Here is a 21,787-nt window from a genome sequence, read left to right on the forward strand (position 1 = left end):
AGTGTATTATGCTACGTGCAAGAAGTCCGCCTCAGAAGCTGTGTGGGGTATGATTCCATTTACGTGATGTTCTGGAAAAGGCAAAACTATGGGGGCGGGCAGACCCCACAGTTGCCCGGGGCTGGGACTGGAGGAGGAGCTGACTGCACAAGTATGTGAACGGATTTTTTTGGGCAATGATGGAATTGTTCTATGTCTCGATCGTAGTGGTGGTTACATGACTGCGTGTGTCTGTCAAAACTCATAGAACTCGGAGAAATGAAAACGTGTCCACACACAGACTTGCATGCCGATGTTCCTGGAAGCATTATTCACAATAGTCAAAGACTGCAAACAACCCAAATGTTTATCAACTGACAAATGGATGAGCAAAATATAGCCTGGCCACACCCTGGAATGTTAGTCGGGCAGAGAAAGGAACGAAGCACTGACACACGCTACAACAAGGACGGACCTGGAAAACACCGCGCTGAGCAAAAGAAGCCAGACGCTAAAGACCATGAGTTGTAGGATTCCCATTACAAGAAACGTCCAGGATAGGCAAATCTGCAGAGTCAGAAGACAGATTAATGGGTGCCTGAGGCTTGGGGATGGGGGTGTGGGAATTGGGAGGTGATGGCTAATGAATGGGTATGGGGTTTCTTGTGGGGCTGATGAGAATGTTCCAAAATTGACTGTGGTGATGGTTGTACAGTTCTGTGAATGTCCTACAGCCATAGAATCGTACACTTTACAATGGGTGAATTATTATTATTATTTTTTTTTGAGGAAGATTAGCCCTGGGCTAACTGCTGCCAATCCTCCTCTTTTTGCTGAGGAAGACTGGCTCTGAGCTAACATCCGTGCCCATCTTCCACTACTTTATACATGGGACGCCTGCCACAGCATGGCATGCCAAGCGGTGCCATGTCCACACCCGGGATCTGAACCAGTGAACCCCGGGTCGCCAAAGCGGAACGTGCGAACGTAACTGCTGTGCCACCGGGCCGGCCACACAATGGATGAATTATTTGATATGTGAATTATATCTCAAAACTGTTACACACACACACAAAACCACTCATAGAACTTTATGCTCAAAAGGGTGAATGTAATATTTTGAAAAATTTCAAAAATATTTAAAAAAATCAGCTTCATCATTTTAGAGAAGAAAAACCTGAAATCTATCCCTTCTTTCACAACCTCCCCAAGGGACTTTCAGTAAAGTCGCTGAAGATCCTCACCTTGGCTCCACAGGGATGCTCCCTCAGCCTGTGTCGCCCCTGCCAGCCTCATCCTCCAGCCTCTCCCTTGGCTCCCTCTACTGCAACCTCACTGAACTTCTCTTGCTTCCTCAAACTCACCCAGCCTCCTCCCACCTCAGGGCCTTTGCACATGCTGTTCCTCTGCCAGGACATCCTTTTCCACTCAAACCCCTCCGTAGCTTCCAGATCTCAGCATGAACATCTTTCCCCCAGGAAGCCTGCCCTCAGCCCCCAGACCCTCTTGTGACTTGCACCCAATGCTCTCTGCAGGGGGGGACCTGCCCCAACCCTAATTATATAGTAATATAGGTGATGGCATGGTTAAGTAAAGCCTGTCTCTCCCAACAAGTTGACAGACGTCTCCCTTGTTCACAGCTGTGTCTCACACGCGTCAGACGATCAGAAAGTAGCATTTCAATGAGAAAATTAAGATCGTCTCTCCTCCCTTGTGTTCCTTCTTTCTTCCTTCCTTGCCTCCCTCCTTCCTTCCTTCCTTCCTTCCCTCCCTCTCTCCTTCCTTCCTTCCACAAATGTTAATTAAACACCTATTATGTGCCAGGCACTGCTTTAGGCTCACAAACCCAGGAGCAATCAAGACAAACTAGAATATAACACAGTGGCTGGTGGTGATACGTCAAGAGAAGTACGCGGTTAGCTAAGGGGACAGAGGGGGACAGGATGGGGACGCCCTTCCAGCCAGGAGGTCAGGGAAGGCCTCCCAGGGATGAGGATGGGAGAGCCCACCTGGGGGTGGGGAGCGAGCCCCCAGGGATCGGGGGAGCGGTGCTCCTGGCGCATGGACCCCCGGGCCAAGGCCAAGCCCGTCTGCTCTGAGCAGTCCCAGGCCCCGCTCCTCCTCCGCCCGCGCCCCCGGCCCCTCCCCGCTCCTCCTACGCCCCCGCCCCCGGCCCCGCCCCACTCCTCCTACGCCCCCGCCCCCGGCCCCGCCCCACTCCTCCTCCGCCCCCGGCCCCGCCCCGCTCCCCCTACGCCCCGCCCCCTCCTTCTCAGGCCCCGCCCCCGGCCCCGCCCCGCGGTACCTGACTTGGGGTAGGTGACGATGAAGACGTCGTCGTCCTGCACGTCGGCGTTCTCCGCGATGCGGACGCTCTCCGGCGAGTAGATGCCGACGGGGAAGGGGACGCCCTTGTACCTGAAGTATTCTCCTGACAGCTTCTGGCTGCGGGAGGGTGGGGGAGACACCGTGAGGACGAGGAGGGTCGGGGCGGGGGGGCCCGCATTTGCGCATCCTCCAACGTCCCAGGGGCCTGCACCACGGGCGGGGGGCGGCGGTGTCCAGCCTTACAGGTTTGGCCTCCAGGACAGAAGGTGGAAAGTGGCAGAGGGATCTCAGGGCGGGACGGAGGGCCGGCCGGGGGATGGGCAGGGCACCCCACCGGCTAGTGGAACCCTGGCAAGGAACTTCCTCCGGGCCTCGCTCTCTCACCTGCAAAGTGGGGATGGTTTACAAAACCCCACAGCAATCCTACGAGGTGACGATGATTATGATTCTCGTTTTACGGATGAAGAAAGCGAGGCGCAGAGAGGTTGAGGCACTCGCCTAAAGCCACACAGCTGGTAGGACATGGAGCGCTTCACATGTGCAAAGTGGGGCTAAGTGCTTTCCGCGCATTTGCTCTTGGCCTCAAGTCTCCAGAGAGACGCTAAGTCGCCACCCTACTCACGAACGAGGAAACTGAGGCCAGTGTCAGGTGCCCTGCCCGCTCCTCCTCAGCCACAGAGCGGCAGAGCCCACCTGCGAAGCCCAGACGTGGAGTCACCGTGAAGCTAAAACAGTTTAAGCTTCAAGCCCCTCGCTCAAGGGGCTTTTCCAAAACCCCAGCAATGTGTCCACGTAGCCATATATGGAAGTAAACTTTTCCAAAGTGAGAAGTTTCAAGAGCAATCCGTTTAATCCACTGTCTTTTTCTGTCACAGCCTCCCCTGGGGTCGCCTGTCCGTGGCGTGGGCGAGGGGTGGACATCTGGGGTACCCGGCTAAGGTTAAGTTGAGTTGGGGATGCGTTCCATGGGGCTTTTGTAGGAGAGAGATTTTCCATTTGTGGCCCTTTTTTTCCCCCCAAGATTGGCCCTGAGCTAACATCTGTTGCCAATCTTCTTTTTTTTTTTCCTTCCCAACCCCCCCAGTACATAATTGTATATTCTAGTTTCAGGTCCTTCTGGTTGTGGCATATGGGATGCCACCTCAGCGTGGCCTGACGAGCGGTGCCGTGTCCGCACCCAGGATCCGAACCTGCGAAACCCTGGGCTGCCGATCAGAACGCGTGAACTCAACCACTTGGCCACGGGGCCGGCCCTCATCTGTGGCCCTTTCTAGTACCCCTGGGACAATACACTGAACCAGGAAAAAAATTATGTGTGTAACTAGGTTCTATCATCTGTGGGTTTCATTTCAGGATGGCAAAAAGGATGTTACAAATATTCGGTTATATGAAGAGGGTTGGGTCCGACCACAGACATGAAACTCGGAAACATAATGTTGAATGAAGGATGAGGGACACGAGAGAGTCAGGTCATATGATTCCGATTATGGGAAGTTCAAACACAGGACAAAGTAACCCTGTGGCAGGACAGCCGTGATCCTTGGGGGCCGGGGCGGGTGGGGGGCTGGTGACACAGCATGCCCACCTTGCCAAGTTTGTTAAGCTGTTGATGAAGGGCTGGGTACCACAGTGGTATGAGTTTCACTTTACTAAAACCTTCAATAAATGAATGAATATTCATTAAAGGAAAAAAATACTCTTCCCACTAAAACAACTGTGTTTAATAAAAAGGAGGCGAAGTGTTGGGCCCATTGAGCTTGAAAACCCTGCTGGCTTGCAGAGGGCTTTTCTGTTCCTTCTTCCTTGTCTGTGCATTTGACAGGTGAGGAAACTGAGGCCCACGAGGGCTGCACTGGCCCAGGGGGCTCCGGTGTCTTTCCCGAAGGATTTGAGAGGCAGAGAGTTTTTCCAAGGCTTGGCGCCAGAGTCAGGCTTGGAGCAGAAGGACAAAAGGACTGTGGCCTCTGCCTGGGGTGGGGTGGCGGGGGGCTCTGGGCAGCCCAGGTGAGGGCAGCGTCCCGAGGGGGGCCAGGAGAGAGGCTGTGGGCGAAGCTGGCATGTGGGCTGTGGCTTGCTGGCAACGATCCCCCTGTGTCCCCGTCTGGGGGCTGTTCCCAAGGGGACAGTGGGGGACAGCTGGTCACCTCACAGGGGTTGGGGGTGGGGGCTTTGCAGGCGTGGGTAAGGCTGCAATTCTGGAACTGGCCATCCGTGGCATTTTCTAGCCAAGCTGAGGTCCGGTGCTTAATCTCTCTGTGCCTCAGTTTCCTCAGCGATAAAACGGGGACAGGAGAAGTAGCACAGTGTCTCGGTTAATGGCATCAACCCTGGAGCCAGCATATGTGGGTTGGAATTCTATGTCCCACCAGCTGTGTGGCTTTGGGCAGGTCATTCAACCTCTCTGTGCTTCATTGTTTTCTTCCATAAAATGGGGATAATAATAATCGTTCCCTCATAGGGTTGTTATGAACACGTAAAATTGCTTAGAACTGTGCCTGGCACGGACCAAGCACTGTGTAAAATAGGGATAGCGAGGGGGTTTAACGTATCAATTGACATAAACACGGTTAAAAAGAGCCTGGCTCATAGTCTGCGTTCATAAACCTGAGCTAAAATTACTCTTCTTCTCCGCAGTAACAGAGGCAACACCGAGCACCGTGTGAGCCCAGAGGAGGGGGCTGCTGAGCACAGCGGTCCCCACACAGTAGGCCTTCAGCAAATTGCGACGACTCAATCGGCAGTGATGTCATCAGCCACCCCATTGGTTGAGAGTTGCGATGGAATTAGTGACGTCACTGGTTGCCAGGCAGATTTAGCTCAGTGGGCTGGAGCTGTGAGGTCATCAGTTACCGGGCAGATTAGAGGCTGAGGGCCTGGGCCTTGGCTCCGCCTTCCTGGGTCACGTGCTCTCTCTCTGCGCCCTGGGGCGGGAGGGGGAGGGTCTCAGCTCTTTCAGCCTCAGTTTCCTCGCCTGTCACTTGAGGATAACGGTAACCTCCCCCTCAGGATTTTAATCCTCCCCGAGGATTAAAGGGATGATAGACATGAAGCGCCTGGCTCCTGGTGGATTCTCAGGGCGCGGAGACCCCTTTAGGGTTCGACTTTGTCCCAGTCGTTGATCTCCAGCAGCTCCTTGAAGGAGAACCTCGCTCCCCAGCTTACAGGAGAGGAAAACGGAGACGCCACCAAGGAGACGCTCCTGCGCCCTCCGGAGCCCCTGACACGGTCCCTGAGCGCGTAAATGAGGAAATAGGAGGGTGCCCCCCTCCTCCCTCAGCAACTGCATCTCCAAGCCACACCCCACGAGGCCCAGGCGGAACCCAGGGTGGGCGGACGTGTTGGTGCTCAGCCCGTATCTGACCGATTGAATGTGTGAATGAATGAATGAGTGTGTGATGGAATGAATCGGGAATGAATGAAGTGGTTTACCCGGAAGAAAGTGAAGGAAAGTCCAAGATCACAGTTAGGTCCTTTTACCCGCCTTAGCAGTTCTCATCCCCCCCGGGGACTTTAGACTCCCCTGTGGGGACTTTGAAGGCCCCCAAATCCAGAATCCCCCGTGGGGCCTTTAGAGACGCCCAAAGCCTGGCCTCATTCCTGGCCTCATTCCAGCCAAACCCCACCCCTGTGCCCTCGGAGCCCAGAACGACCGATTGCCCCATAAATAACTGAGCATCAGTATTCAACAAATAATCAAGGCGTGAGTGGGGTAGAGCTGAGATCTCCCTACGTGTTACAATGCTACAAATGAGACAAAGAAGGTTCAGAGAGGGAAAGCGATTTGGCCAAGGCCACACAGCAAGTACCAAGAAGAGTGGGATTTGCACCTCAGCCTTGTAGACAGTTTCTGTCCCCGTCCCTCCTTCCCCATGCACCCCACACTCCAGCCAAAGCCCCCAAATACATCAAGCATTATTCCCACCTCCGGGCCTTTGTATCTGCTGTTCCTTCCACCAGGAATGCCGTTCCCCTGCCCTTCTTTGTGCTGGAGCATGGAGGCCCTGGAGGCCCCCCACCCCCGCACCTGCATTCCTGCTTGGCCGAATCTCGCTGCGTGTCCCCAAACGGGGGCTGTGTACTTTCTCTCTCCACCTTGTACGTCAAATCTGGCCCTGGGGTGACCTTTCCTCTCGCTGGGTCACAAGCCTGTTTTGTCCCCAGGCCATGTCAGGGCCTGGCGGGCAGCCCTCGCTCCATCGGAGCAGAGGACTGAAGATGACGATGGAGCCGGATCGGAAGCCAGCGGTGGGAGGGACTGCAGCCCATACGATGGGCAGTCGGCCGAGGACATGCTCAGCCTCCTGGAAGCTTCCTGGCCGGGCCGGGCCTTCTCGGGACACCCCGGGACCCTCAGCCCAGCCTCCTCCCTGGTCTCCCGGCCTCCAGTCTCTCCCTCCCTCCATCCCCCATATGGCCGCAGCCCCTCAGCCCGAAACTCAAGGCCCCACACAGCCTGGGTCTGCCCGCTCCTCTGGCCTCATGGGACCTCAAAGATCACGTCTGACTTCCAGTTGGTCCCAGCAGAGGAGGAGGGTCGGGGAGCCACCCCTGCGGAAATGCTATGCTGAAGACGCGTTATCACAGGCTCCTTCCAGCACCCCATGGAGTGGGTATTGAGAGTCCCACTTCATGCCGGAAGAAATGGAGGCCCAGAGAGGTTAATATATGTCCCCAAGGTCACACAGCAGTCTTCATAGGAGGTCTCAGCAAATAGCTGTCAATGAGCCTCCCCCCTCCCTCTGCTACTAGGACACAATGTGTCTGTCTCGTTCAGTGTTTTTATCCCTGGTGCCTGACACACAGCGGGTGTGCAATAAACAAAACTGTCCCCACTTCAGATCCCCTGGTGGTGAGGACTCAGTCACCACCTGCAGAGGCAGCCCGGTCCACGCACTGGGGAAGGGAGATGGGCTGAGGTTGGACAGACTCTGATTTGAACCTAGGCTCTGCTACCAACTAGCTGTGTGGCCTTGAATACATGGCTCAACCTCTCTGTGCCTCAGTTTTCCCAATTGGAGAAGGAGGCTAGGAAGGCCTTCCTTGAGGGAACTCGGAAAGGATTAGAGCCGCGTGGACTACGGCAGTCACCACCATATAGATCTGCCTGCTCCCCCCGACGCCGCCCATCCCTCTGGTCAGTTCTCCCCATGTGGCAGCCAGAAGGACTACAGTCGGCTCCTGTCCCTCCCTTGCTCAAAACCCTCCCATCTCGCACAGAAAAGCAAACTCCTCCCGAGAGCCAAATGGCCCTTAGAGGTCCGCCCGGATCCTTCTCTGCCTCCATTTCTCCTCTCCTCCTCGTCTATCAGCTCCCACCGCGCTGGGCTCCTTGCTGTTCCTCCAACACGGCAGGCCGAGCCTGCCTCAGGGCCTTGGCACTGGCTGTTCTCTGTCTTCCTTTCAGGCCTGTGACTGGCACCCTCACCTCCTGCAGGGCTGAGGCCTCCGCTGACACCCTCTTCACAGCTGAACCCACCCACCCCTCAACCTGCTTTGTTTTCCCGTCCCACTTGTCGCCTCCCGAGCTACTCTATACTTTACATATTACGTGGACTGCCTGTTACCTTTCTTCTCTGCTTGCTCACAAGCTCTGAGACCGGGGATTTTTATTATTTTTTTAGTCTGTCTTGACCGCCAGTGGATCTAGAATGCTGGCATACACAGAGCGGGCCCTCAATCAGCATTTGTTGAAGAAAGAAAAATCACACTGACAGCGCTCCTGGCACTGTACTGCCCACGACATTGGGTGCCTTAATTCACTTCTTCCCTCAAGGGCCCTAGGTGGTGGGTGGTTGTGCCATCCCTGTGTTACAAAGGAGGAAATGGAGGCACAGAGAGGCAAAGACACTTAGCTAATGTCGCACAGCCGCAGGCGGCAAAGCTGGAATTTGAACCCAGGCTGTGTGGCCCCACAGTTTGCGCTCCTAACCACTCAGTGCCATGGGGCGATGCCTCCCGCCCCTTCACACGGTTCTCTCCTGGTGGGGGGGGGGGGGGGGGGGGGGGGGGGGGGAGTCAGGAGGACCCGGATTTGACCTCAGGCAACCCACATATTCTCTCTGTGTCTCAGTTTCTGCCTCCCTCCCCTTGGTCACACGGATATTTAACTCCCAGGGGAATATTACTATTATTATTAATTATTATTATTATTCGATTATATATTGTGCATTAATGTACCTCCATGAAATATCCTAATAGAAGCGCAGATTTTAAAGCACAGTCTCTCCCCTTCCTGGGGGTTCAACTCAAGAGAAAGGAAAACTCATGTTCACACCAACATCTCTGCTCCGTCTTTACAGCCGCGTTATCCACAATCGCCCCCAAAACGGGAACAACCCGAGGGTCCTGCAGCGGCCGAGCGGCTCAACAGTGGTACCCGCGCCTCAGGCACGAGATGCTCCCGGGCGATGCCGAGAAACAAGCCGCGGATGCCCACGGCCCCGCGCCTGGGAACCAGGCGGCCAGGAAGGTGGGAGCAAAAGGGTTGCTGAGGATTTGGTTAACAACCTGCAGAAAGTGTCAGATGTTTTGCAGACAAGGCTCCAGAAAAACAGGAAGAACCCAACCGCAGAGATGGCTCGGGAGTCGGCTGCGCCCCTCCAGCTAGAATCTGCCCGAGGCCCTGCCCGCAGCAGCATCCTGAACCCTCTCCATCTGGGCGGGGCCGAGCTGCCGGGTTTGGCTCATACCGCGCATGCGCCCTCAAAGAACGTGGCTGTAAGGCGGGGAACCCCAGTCTCCCGCCTTTTTCCTAACTGAATATTCATGAGCTGTACGGACCCTGACAATAAAAGGAGCCCCCGCCCCCCCACCACCCCACCCCCACCCCCCGTCGGGGAGGCAGCGCTTTGGGACGTATCCTCGGTATTCTCCTTGGCTTGTGCAAGTAATAAACCTTTTTTCACCCACTTCTGCCTCAGTTGTGCTTGCGCACTCACCAAGAGGGAGCTGAGTTTGGTTACGGGATGACCCTCCCAGGCCAGCGGTGCGCTGAAGGCCGGGAGCCAGACGCAGGGAGGCACAAAGTATAATCCCATTCGTGTGACGGTGGTGGGCTGAAGATTGGCCCCCAAAAGACATCCATGTCCTGATTCTCGGAACCTGGGAATACGTTACGTTGGTGGGAAAAGGGCTTTTGCAGCTGTGATTACGTCAAGGACTCTGAGATGGGGAGGTTATCCGGGTGGTGGGCCTTAAGGGTCGTCACAGGGTCTTCACAAGGGGGAGGCGGGAGGATGAGAGAAGAAGGTGTAACAACCCAAGCTGAGGTCAGAGAGGAGAGAGACTGGAAGATGCTACCGGCCAGCTTCGAAGATGGAGCAAGGGGCCACGAAGAGCCAAGGAAGGCTGGCAGCTTCTAAAGATTTTATTTTTTCCTTTTTCTCCCCAAAATCCCCTGGTACATAGTTGTATATTTTTAGTTGTAGGTCCTTCTAGTTGTGGCATGTGGGATGCCGCCTCAGCAAGGCCTGATGAGCGGTGCCACGTCCGCACCCAGGATCCGAACCCGCAAAACTCTGGGTCACCGAAGCGGAGCGCTAGAACTTAACCACTGGCCACGGGGCCGGCCCCAGGGCAGCTTCTAGAAGCTAGAAAAGGCACGGAAGGAAACAGATTCTCCCCAAGAACGTCCAGGAGGAGCGCAGCCCTGCGGGCTCTTGGAGTTTAGCCCAATGACACTGATTTTTCTGGCTTCCGGAAGTGTACGAGCAGAAATTTACATGGCTTTCAGCCCCTCAGTTCGTGGTCATTTGTCGCAGCAGCAACAGGAAACTAATATGACCTTTTTGAAAAGACAAAACCATATGGACAGAGAATAGATCAGTAGTGGTGGGGGTGGGGTGTGGTGGGGAGTTGGAGGGAGAGGGCAGTCAGGGATGGGGAGGGTGCGACCGCAAAGAGATGATGGGAGTTTGTGTCCTGATTGTGGTGATGGTACACAAGTCTATACATGTTTCAAAATTCATAAAACCATACACTCCAACAAAAAATCAGTTTGTATGAGGTTTAAAAGATCCTTGTTGATATGAATGCTTAACGTCCATTAGCCATTATTATAATAAACCATCCAGTTGGCCGCTGTCCCTCTTGGCCACCCAGGGATATGCAGAGAAACAACTCCCGCCTACGTCACAGCCCTGCCTTGGATTTGCTGTGTGACCCGAGGCAGCTCTCAAGCCCTCTGTCGTCTGATTTGAAGAACAAGCAGTGGCGGTGGAGGGGGGCGCTCACGGACAAGGACCTCATTTCCAGGGACCTTACAGTCTGGTGTCCAAGAGGAGTCCAAAGAATCCCCGGGGAGCTTTAGGGCTTTTTGTCTGAGATTGGGCAAGTTTATTAATTCATCCCACAAATATTTACGGAGCACCCACTCTCTGCCGGGCGCTGGGGGATACAGAAGCGCGTGCAACCGACAAAAAAACCTGATTGCAGTTTACGTTTGAATGAACCATTACGTCAACACATAAGGTTTTAAATGGAATAATTGGATGGTGATGGCCAAAAATGGAGCAGATGGGGGCTAGATACGGGGTATCCTGGTGGGGATTGTAGTTTTAGACGGATGGAGTCAGGGCAGGGCCCTCTGAGGAGGTGACTTTTGAGCAGACCTGAAGGAGGTGAGGGAAGGAGCCGCGTGTGGGTATCAGAGGGAACCGCGTGGGCAAAGGAGGCGAGCGGGGAGGCTGCCGGGATGCGGGGTCTGTGCCGGGCCGGGTCTGGTCCTCGCCCCTGTGCGCGGCGCCGCCCTTCCAGGAGCGCGATGGGGCTGCAGGAGCCGCGTCTGAGCGGCCGGACCGCCCTGCTGGCTCACAGCGGGAGCCCGCGGTCCACTCGCCAAGACTCCGGGAGCCGGAGCTGGGTTCAATGCGCATCATTCCCGGGACACGCTGTGCGGTGTCCCGCCGCCCAGGCTGCCCCCGCTCACCTCCTGAAATTCCCAGGGAGCTCGTCTCCTCTGGGCTCCTCCACCTCGGCGATGTGACTCACGCCTCGGCCAGAACGCAGGGAAACAGGCTCTTTCCCTCCCCTCTTGGCAGAAGAGTGATGCGAGGAACTTCTTTGGGACGTCACTTGGCAATATTTAAATTATGTAGAGCACGTCGCAGGGGACACCGCCCACATGCCCGTCCTTCCCCACCTCAGCTTTCTGTTTGCTTCTTTCACAGCTCTTTCCATACTTAGCCATATTTTCTTTGTCTATTGACTTCTTTAAGTCCATCTTCTCCGCTAGTAGGGAAGCTAAGAGGGAGCAGAAATTCTCCCTTTACGATGTCCCACCTCCCAGAACCAGCGTCCGACAAGAGGCCGCCACTCCATTATATTTGTCGGATGCACAAAGGAACTTGACCTCCGGAAATTTATGGAATACATGGGTGCCCGCGAGGAAGCGCCGGAGGAAATATATACCAGGATGTCAGTTGCAACACAATTTTTTTTTTATTTTTAAAGATTTTATTTCTTCCTTTTTCTCCCCAAAGCCTCCCGGTACATAGTTGTATATTCTTCGTTGTGGGTCCTTCTAGTTGTGGCCCCGCAACACAGTTTATAAGAGGGACCTGAACAAGCCGGCATTGGATAAATAAATCAAGACCGGCTAAATAAACCAGGGCCCTGCCCACATCGGAATCCAGCCTCTCAAAAGGAGGTGTCGATGTCTCAACAGGGATTGGGTTACACACACATTTCTCAAAACTGGTTCATTTCAGATGTGTGCAGCGTGCTGTGCGTAAATTTCATCTATTATAAGAAAAACTCGGGGCTGGCCCCGTGGCCGAGAGGTTAAGTTCGGGTGCTCCGCTGCAGGCGGCCCAGTGTTTCGTTGGTTCGAATCCTGGGCGCGGACATGGCACTGCTCATCAGACCACGCTGAGGCTGCATCCCACATACCACAACTAGAAGGACCCACAACGAAGAATATACAACTATGTACCGGGAGGCTTTGGGGAGAAAAAGGAAAGAATAAAATCTTTTCTTTTAAAAAAAAGAAAAACTCATAAACAAATATTGAAGTCTATTTAATGATATGCAGCCTGGAATGTTCAGGGTGAAATGTTCTGATGTCTGCAGCTTACTTTGAAATGCATCACAAACAAGAAAGATTGATGGATGGACAGAAGGATGCACAGATATTCGATAAAACAGGTACAATGAAATTTTAGTGGTGGTGGGTAGAGGAGTGTTCACTGGGTAATTCTTCCAACTGTGGAAATTAACAAAAGAAATCTTAGCTAAATTGGAGGCAAGAAGGCCTGTAGTGGGAGCTCTCATGCCTATCACACAGTGGCCATTACCAAAGGATGCTTGTTCCCGGACAGGAGGTAAAACCGCTTTACTACTGAAGGAAGATTTCTCTCCCCACCCAGCAACAGTCCAGCCAATGAGAAACACCGCAGCTCAGCCAATGAGAAATGCCACAGTTCAGCCAATGAGAAACGCCACAGCTCAGCCAATGAGAAGTCGCTGCCACCCTGAACTGCTACTTTCCCCCAATGGACTTTCCCTTAGAACAGCCTCTCCCTACTCCCCCTTTTTCTCTATAAAAGCAGCTCCCCTCCTTTGTTCTGTGGATTTGCCTATGGTTTGCCATCGTATGTACGTCCTGAGTTTCAATTCTTTTGGCTTTTCCCAAGTAAACTCATTTTGAGGATAAACTAACAGGTGGATTTGCTTTTTAAGTTGACGTATATAGCATCAGAAAAGTGAGATCCAGAGGAGACGACCCCAGAGAGACGCCGAGCCCCAGGATTGAGTGAGGTACCCACACCCAGCTTCTTGTGCTCATCGCCTCTGTGAGTGGCCACCTGCTTTGGTTTAGTGGGTCTCCTCTTGGATTTCAAGCTCCGCTCGTCTTGTGTTCTGAGCTCTCAGGCTTTATTTGGGATCAGGAGAGGCTTGGTCTCCTCAGGGGAGGGACTTTGTCCTTCTGGTTTAAGGCTCTGTCTTTGGGTTCAAGGCATCATCCTTGGTGAGTACTCGGTTATTTTCTGAAGGTAGCAGAAGATAACTGCTTGGGCTTGCTGAAAATCCTGGTGGTGTTTTTTGTTTGTTTGTTTGGTTTTTTTTTTTTTTCCCGGATTCCTTTTGGAATCGGGGCTGGGAATCCAGCAACTTTTCTTTTGTTTTTAGATGCCTTTGGGTATCAGGGCTAGGACTTTGGCAACTTTCTTGGGTTTTCAGAGGAAACGTCAGAAATGGGATTGCCATCATCTAAATGTTCGGAGGGAAACCCTCCTTCAGGGGTCCTGGCCTGGGTTTATATTCAAGAACTTTGGGCCCCTACATGCACATTTTTAACTAAATGGGCCAAACAGACCGAAAGCAGCCTGAAATTGCAATGGCCATTATGGGGAACTTTCAATCTCCCCAAACTAGCTTTTCTTAAAACCAAATTGGAAGACTGGAAATGGATGGCATGTCTATTTTCATTAGTACCTGGAAGCTTCTGGATACACACAAAGCGCTAAAATCACCTCACTACAAGACACCATGTCTAAATCACCGGAATCAGCTGAAGAACTGAGGCAGAACAAGACGGACTCCGAAGCCTCATGCTCCCCTCCCCCTTGTTATTTGTCTCAGGAGCCATCTGGGTCGTCTTCCCAGAAGCCTTGTCTTGGACTCCGCCCCGGCATCCTTCTTGTGTCCAGGCTCTGCCCCCTACGCCATCTTCCTCTCGTCCCCTCTTCGAGAACCTGTCCCCTTTGAAATCAGACCCTTTGAGGATTCAAATGCTGAGCTCTTAATTACTATTTCTAAGTTAACTGGAGCAAATAAACAACTAGAAAGAAAACTTTAAATAGCAATTGCCCTGGACTGTTCATAGTAGATAAAATGATGCCGAAAACAGCTCAGAAAGGATCCTTACAGCATGCAAAGAAAAATCCTTAGTAAAAGACTTTGGCCATCTGAGCAAGCAACATTAACTTAGTCCATCTGCCAGAAATACGATTTGGATCCAACTATTCTTTAGAGTTTTGTACCCGAGACACGGCTAAATGTTTTAAAATGAAAGCTATGAGATCTCTGTTTAGGTCCAGCTCTGTGTCTACATATGTTCTAAAGATGTGATATTTTTCTACCTCCAGACAGTATCGCTAGAATTGACCTGTAAAAAGCTCTATTTAGTTGGCTTGAAATTAAGTGCTTATAAATTAAGTATTCCCAAATCTCAGAAATATTATAGAAATTAACTTAAATGCTTTTCAGGTTCATGTGACCTAGGGTGAATCCTTAGTAAATAAAAGCTAGCTTAAGGTCGTTGGTGTAAATAGAAAACAGGCACCGCTTTGGAGTTGCTAGTGTTGGGTATAACACAAATGTGCAACTTTTCTCTCGGCCTGGGTTTACTAGTCGAGTGGGCTCATACTGTCTCTGTTACAAAATTTGTCAGCAAGAAAGTAATTTAAGATGATGGTTGGCTATTTAATGTCTAATTTATGCGTGGTTGTTAAAAGCAAGAAATGAGGGCCGGCCTGGTAGTGCAGCGGTTAAGTGCTCACTTTCCGCTTTGGCAGCCTGGGGTTCAAAGGTTTGGATCCTGGGTGTGGACATGGCACCGCTTGGCAAGACATGTTGTGGTAGGCGTCCCACATATAAAGTAGAGGAAGATGGGCACGGATGTTAGCTCAGGGCCAGTCTTCCTCAACAAAAAGAGGAGGATTGGCAGCAGATGTTAGCTCAGGGCTAATCTTCCTCAAAAAAAAAAAAAAAGCAATAATGAACATAAATGTAAATAAGAAGAAAGTTTATACTAAGTTAAACTAAACAGTGTATAGTCGTTTTCCAAACAAGATAAAATACTAAAACATTAATTACTGAACACAAATTTATCTACTTTTGGCTTCCCATCCTGGAGAAACTAAAGAGATTTGAGTCTACTAGTGAACATGTTTTATGCCATGCTCAGAAATTTTCTGGGGAAAAAAAGGCACATGTTTCTAGAAATTTATAAAAGGTATTTTAAGTTCACCAAGCTGCAAAAAGGTAATATAGTTCACAATTGCTTACTTCTGTTTTTTTCTTTTTTTTAGGAAGATTAACCCTGAGCTAACATCTGCTGCCAATCCTCCTCTTTTTGCTGAGGAAGATTGGCCCTCAGCTAACATCCGTGCCCATCTTCCTCTACTTTCTATGTGGGACGCCTGCCACAGCATGGCGGGCCCAGCGGTGTGTAGGTTCACACCCGGGATCCGAACTGGCGAACCCCGGGCCGCCAAAGCAGAACATGTGCACTAAACCACCACATCACCGGACCGGTCCCTACCCATTGCTTTTTTTAAAAAGTCCTTTGTCAGTTACAGCTATTGTCTTACTCCAATGCTTTCACAAATATGTTTCATTTTCAAAGATATTTTCATAGAAAAGACTTTCACAAGTACTCTGGAATACAGGAGGTTGTTTTGTGTTTTTTTTTTTTTTTTTAGCTGAGGAAGATTTACCCTGAGCTGATACCCACTGCCAATCTTCCTCTTTTTGGATGTGAGCCACCACCGCAGCATGGCCACTGACAGACGGGCGTTGTGGGTCTGCATCCAGGAACCAAGCCCTGGCTGCCAAAGCGGAGTGCACCGAACTTAACCATTAGGCCACCAGCCCAGGCCCCTGGAATACAGGCTTTGATACCTTTAACATTATAAGACTGAAGTGGGTGGAAGTTTCTGGAACTCGAGGGGAGGACTGATTGCTTTGATGTTTTGTTTTTCAGATGTGAAGGACCCCTCTTTCTCCTCTCCTTTAAGCTCTCTATAACTTAGAGCAACTTGGTAAGGTGTATCTTTGCAACGAGGGTTGAAACATTCATCTTTTTCTCTCTACCTGATCCCTCCAGAATTCAGAAACTCTTAGGTATTCTTTTCATGACAGTGAATGTCTTTGCGTGGGTTCAGTTAAAGGCTGTTCTCCTTGCAACAGGACACAGTTGGAAATATTGGCTGCATTGACAAGGCTTTGACTAGAATATTATATTCAAGAAAGATGTACACAGACTCAGATATGACCACATAGATTTAAGAAACGGCTTGAAAAATCAGCCTAGTACCTTCCTTCCAGAGTTTCAGCAAAGCAATCTTTAAAAAAGATTTTATGGGGCCCGCCCGGAGGCACAGCAGTTAAGTTTGCACGTTCCACTTCTCGGTGGCCTGGGGTTCACCGGTTCGGATCCCGGGTGTGGACATGGCACCACTTGGCAAATGGCATGCTGTGGTAGGCATCCCACATATAAAGTAGAGGAAGATGGGCATGGATGTTAACTCAGGGCCAGTCTTCCCCAGCAAAAAGAGGAGGATTGGCAGTAGTTAGCTCAGGGCTAATTTTCCTCAAAAAAACAAAAAAGAAAAGATTTTATGGTCAATCACTATCCTTGCTGCATTTATATAAATAATCAGGCCAAGTTTAATACAAACAAACTAATTTTACTATGATTATCTTTATTTTTTACAATGAGGTTGTTGTGGAGACAGAAATTATGTTTTCACTTCTGTAGACATTAAATTCAAGTCCTATTAATTTTTTTTTCTTTGGTGAGGAAGATTGGCCCTGAGCGAACATCTGTGCCTATCTTCCTCTATTTGGTATGTGGGATGCTGCCACGGCGTGGTTTGATGAGTGGTGTGTAGGTCTGCGCCCGGGATCCAAACCCACAAACCCCAGGCCACTGAAGTGGAGCTTGTGAACTTAACTGCTATGCCACCAGGCTGGCCCGTAGTCCTGTTAATTGTCTTTAATGTTTTCTTATACTTGTAAGCTGGACTGGATCCTAAATCCTTCCACTCTCCTTAAATGTCTGGATACAGGACTCCAAACGGGTATTTCCAATTTTCCTGCCCTTGAAATCTCCTGGGAAGCAACTATTCTAGGACCTCCTCACTACCCAGATGGCAGCCAAGCTTCAGGAACTTGAGCCTTGGGCACTCATCTCACAGCTGAAGAAGGCTCCACCCAATATTCGGTCCTAAACGAACACTGGAGACCTCAAATCAAACTGACCAGAAAGAGAAGCAGCTGACATCTGAGGCAGACAGCTTCCCCAAGACGGACCCCCGGCCAGGCCTCTGTGTTCTCCTCCCACCATTGTTTCTTACTGTACTTTCTCCTGCCCTTTCCTGGAAAGACAATGCCCTTGTCTGCATTTCCCAATCGCTTTTGAAAGGGAGGAACCTCTCTGATTGCCGTCAGAAACCTTGGTCTGTCCAAGAGATTAATGACCCCTTAGTTCTCCCTATAAGTAGTTTCACTAGGATTCTGCATGCTGTTGTTGATCTAAATTGCTCTACTGGCCCATTTTACTGACTCAGGGTGCTAAGCCCACCTAAACTCATTCCTAGCTTTAATTTAATCCAGACTCGGGAGGGGAAAACAAGGTCTTTTTTTTTTTTTTTTTTTTTGGTGAGGAAGAGTATTACTGAGCTAACATCGTGCCCATCTTCCTCCACTCTGTATGTGGGATGCCACCACAGCATGGCTTGATGAGTGGTATGTAGGTTCGCACCCAAGATGGAACCTGCAAATCCCGGGCTGCCAAACTAGAGTGTGCGAACTTAACCACTCTGCCACCAGGCGGGCCCCCAAACAGGATCTTATGAATATTTGTATAAAAAAATTTGTGAGGCCAGCAACATAACCCAGGCTATCAGTAAATTTCTTCATATCCCCATATATTTAGGCAACCTCTCGGAATGTAACGACACTGGATCTGAGGTTTGGTTATACAATGCTAACACCTCTATGCTGATGAATGAGTGTATAGATGCTATCACATCTGTGGGAGCCTTATGTACACCCCTTGGTTACGTCTTCATCTGTGCAGGTCTCAGTAATGGCCTTTATGCTTGGGCAACTCATTGCCTTGATGGCTGGAGATTACAAGGACAGCGTGATATTCACTGTCCTGTTTTCTCCTCTCATTGGTCTCTCCTGTTGAATCTCCATAGTCACTCTAAACAAGAACTTCTAGGAGCTGTGCGTGACTCTGGATCTGTCTTCGTGGGAGGAACTTTCTTTCCACGGATCGGAGTGAGCACCCATGAACAAATGGCCAGGAATCTCTCCCTGACACTCGAAGAGTTGGCCCAGTCCACAGCCAAAGCAATTTCAGCAAAGCAATGGTTGCTTAACTCACTAGCCAAGAAAGTTCGTGACAATTGTACAGCCCTTGACTGTCCACTTGCTGAGCTAGGAAGTGTCTGTGCACTAACAAACACCTCCTGTTGCACGTGGATAAATGCCTCTGGGGAAGCAGAAACCCGGTCACCTAAGATTAGAGAGCAAGCACATTGGCCACAGCAAACTTCACCTAATAATCCACTGTCTTTTGATTTGTTCAACTGGTTACCTTCAGGTATGGGCTCCTGGTTTAGAACCATCTGGCAACTGGGCTTTGAGTATTGATCTCTCTCTCTTTTTTTTTTTTTTTTTTTTTTTTGCTGAGCTAACATCTGTGCCAATCTTCCTCCATTTTGTCTGTGGGTCTCTGCTGTAGCATGGCTGATGAGTGGTGTAGGTCTGTACTCAGGAACCGAACCTGTGAATCTGGGCCACTGAAGTGGAGCGCACCGAACTTAACCACTAGGTCATGAGGCTGGCCCCAGAGTATTGCTCTTAATCTTACTCTGTATACTTGCTGTGAAGTTCTGTACCTATTCCTGTTGAACCTCTGTAAAAATGACGTGCCCAGGAAAGTGATGTTAGCTCAACAATTTGAAATGATTTCTGATGCTTATGACCTCAGACAGCTATGGACTTGGAATAAGAAATGCTTCCTAACCTTCTCCCTCCTAACCTTCCTCATTACCCAAATGTGGCCTAAATGGTTTCCAACCACTAAGCACCTTCACTCCAACATGGGACACGACAACCAGGAAAGGTCCTTCCTGGCGCCAAGGGACAAGACCAGAGAACATGCCTGCTGGATCAGCATTGCTTTTGGAGAAAGATCTTGATCAGAAGGGGACAGTGTGGAAATTAATAAAAGAAACCTTAACCATATTGGAGTCAGGAAGGCCTGCAGGGGGAGCTCTCAGCCCTATCACACATAGTCAGTTACACCAAAGGGGAAGAGATGGAAGCTGCATCTTCACAGGAAATAAAACCACTTTACTACTGAAGGAAGATTTCTCTTCCCACCTGGTAACAGCTCAGCCAATGAGAAACACTGCAGGCCAGCCAATGAGAAATGCCACAGCTCAGCCAATGAGAAATGCCACAGCTCAGCCAATGAGAAACGCCACAGCTCAGCCAATGAGAAACGCCACAGCTCAGCCAATGAGAAACGCTGCAGCCCAGCCAATGAGAAATGCCGCAGCTCAGCCAATGAGAAACACCACAGCTCAGCCAATGAGAAACGCTGCAGCCCAGCCAATGAGAAATGCCGCAGCTCAGCCAATGAGAAACACCACAGCTCAGCCAATGAGAAAGGCTACAGCTCAGCCAATGAGAAGCCGTTGCCACCCTGAACTGTTACTTTCCTGCAATGGGCTTTCCTTTAGAGCAGCCCCTCCCCCTCCCCCTTTTTCTCTATAAAAGCAGCTCCCCCTCCTGTGTTCTCTGGATTTGCCTCTGGTTCACAGTAGCATGCACATCCCTAGTTCTAATTCTTTTGGCTATTCCCGAATAAACTCATTTTTAGGATAAAATACCAGGCGAATTTGTTTTTTAAGTTGACGCAACTTAAAAATCTTATATTTTGAAATGTTCGGAATAAAAGGTTGGAGGGGTAAGGAGGTGGAATTTATTTGGCAAGACGTCCGAAATACTACAAAGAGTGAAAAGGGCGGAGCCACATACCAAGCAGTATCTTAATTATGCTTAAAAAATAAATAAGGGAAGACAAGATACACCCATAAAGAGAAATTTTCTGGGGGCCGGGCTAGTGGCGCATCGGTTAAGTGTGTACGTTCCACTTCGGGGGCCCAGGGTTCGTCGGTTTGGATCCCGGGTGCGGACATGGCACCATTTGGCAAGCCATGCTGTGGCAGGTGTCCCACATATAAAGTGGAGGAAGATGGGCACGGATGTTAGCTCAGGGCCAGTCTTCCTCAGCAAAAAGAGGAGGATTGGTGGCAGATGTTAGCTCAGGGCTAATCTTCCTCAAAAAAAAAAAAAAAAGAGAGAGAGAAATTTTCTGGCAGGCAAGCATTAAAAGTGGTTACCTCCAGGGGTGAGTCTGAGGTGGTTGTGGGAACTAGAATTTTCCACTTCGTGCCTGTCTGTACGTCTTGAATTTTGAATTGCGAACATAGTGGCAGTGACTGCCACGTGCTCACCCGCCACCCCCTTGGCTGGTAGGACCAGCCAAGGTCCTTGGGGGACCTGGAGCCACAGGTGCAGATGGCAGAGCCTAAGCCCCAAAGGACGTGGCCAAGAGAGCCCACATGGGGCTGGGATGTGAGCCTGCAGTGAACGTCGACTATGTTAAGCTCCAGAAGTGGGGGGATGCCTGTTACGTCGCTAGACTGCCTCAATACGGCACATGTGTAGTTTTCTTTCTTTTTAGAAAATCTAATTAGGAAAATAAAGTCTTGAATCATATCCCTATATCTATTGATTATCTAGGCTTATTGATAAGTTATATATATTTATTATCATCTGGGTTTTTTAATGTCAGGGGTCTCCCCCGACACTGCCATGCCAGCCTTGGGGATCGAAACAAAACTGGTTTGGTGCGTAACCAGCTGCGCTTACAGAAGCGCGTGGAAGCGTATTCACAGTGCCTGCCTTCCTCTTCCTCCTCTTCTGAACAATGTGGACATCACATCTTACACCTCACCCCGCACCGTGCTTGTTTTTCTGTTACCATATCATGGCAATCTTTTCAGATCAATGTGCACCCATTGCATTCTTTTTAAACCAGCGGCAAGCTAGCCCACTTGCCGCGAGGAAACATGCTAATCTGAAGCGAATTTTGACGAATGCCTCACACCCCGATGCCATCCAAACCCTTCCCGCCATGCAGAACAGCCCATTACCCCAGAAAGTTTCTCGTGCCTCTTTCCAACCCGCCCCACCGCTACCCCAGAGGGACCACTGTTCTGAGTTTTTCCATCACAAATGGAGTCGACTGGTCCTGGGGCATTCTAGAACTCTCAGCTTAGAGTTCGGCATCTGGCTTCGTTTGCTCAGCACGACGTTCTCGACATTCATCCGTGTTTGTGTGTATGTTAGAGTGTGTTTACGGCCGAGGAGGATTCCCCTGTATGAATAAATCTCAGCGCATATCCATTTCCTCTGTTCATGGCTGTTTCCAGGCCGGGTTCTTATGCATAAAGGCACCCAGACTGTCCTTGTCTATGTGGGGAACCTACGTTCTCATTTCTCTTGGGCAAAGAAGTAGCCTCAGAATTGCTGGGGCATAGGGTGGGGTCATACTGTTTGGCTTATTGTAACTTTATAGCAGAACTTAAGGTCTGATAGGGTAAATTCCCCCTCCCCATTCTTTTCTTTTTCCCTCAGCAATTCATGCACATTTAAAATCTGTACAAACTTT

At 50.5% G+C, this 21,787-nt stretch overlaps 1 protein-coding gene across 1 annotated transcript in view; it reads right to left on the reverse strand.

The window, feature by feature from the left end:
- The window catches only part of SULT2B1 (sulfotransferase family 2B member 1), a 39,411-nt gene that overhangs the window by 11,191 nt on the left and 6,433 nt on the right, over positions 1 to 21,787 (reverse strand). Inside the window, exon 2 of the mRNA XM_046684030.1 lies at positions 2,285 to 2,424. Within this exon, the coding sequence (XP_046539986.1) occupies positions 2,285 to 2,424 (140 nt within the window). The remainder of the gene's footprint in view (positions 1 to 2,284; positions 2,425 to 21,787) is intronic.

This window comes from Equus quagga, chromosome 13 (assembly GCF_021613505.1).
Source record: "Equus quagga isolate Etosha38 chromosome 13, UCLA_HA_Equagga_1.0, whole genome shotgun sequence".
NCBI classification, from domain to species: Eukaryota; Metazoa; Chordata; class Mammalia; order Perissodactyla; family Equidae; genus Equus; species Equus quagga.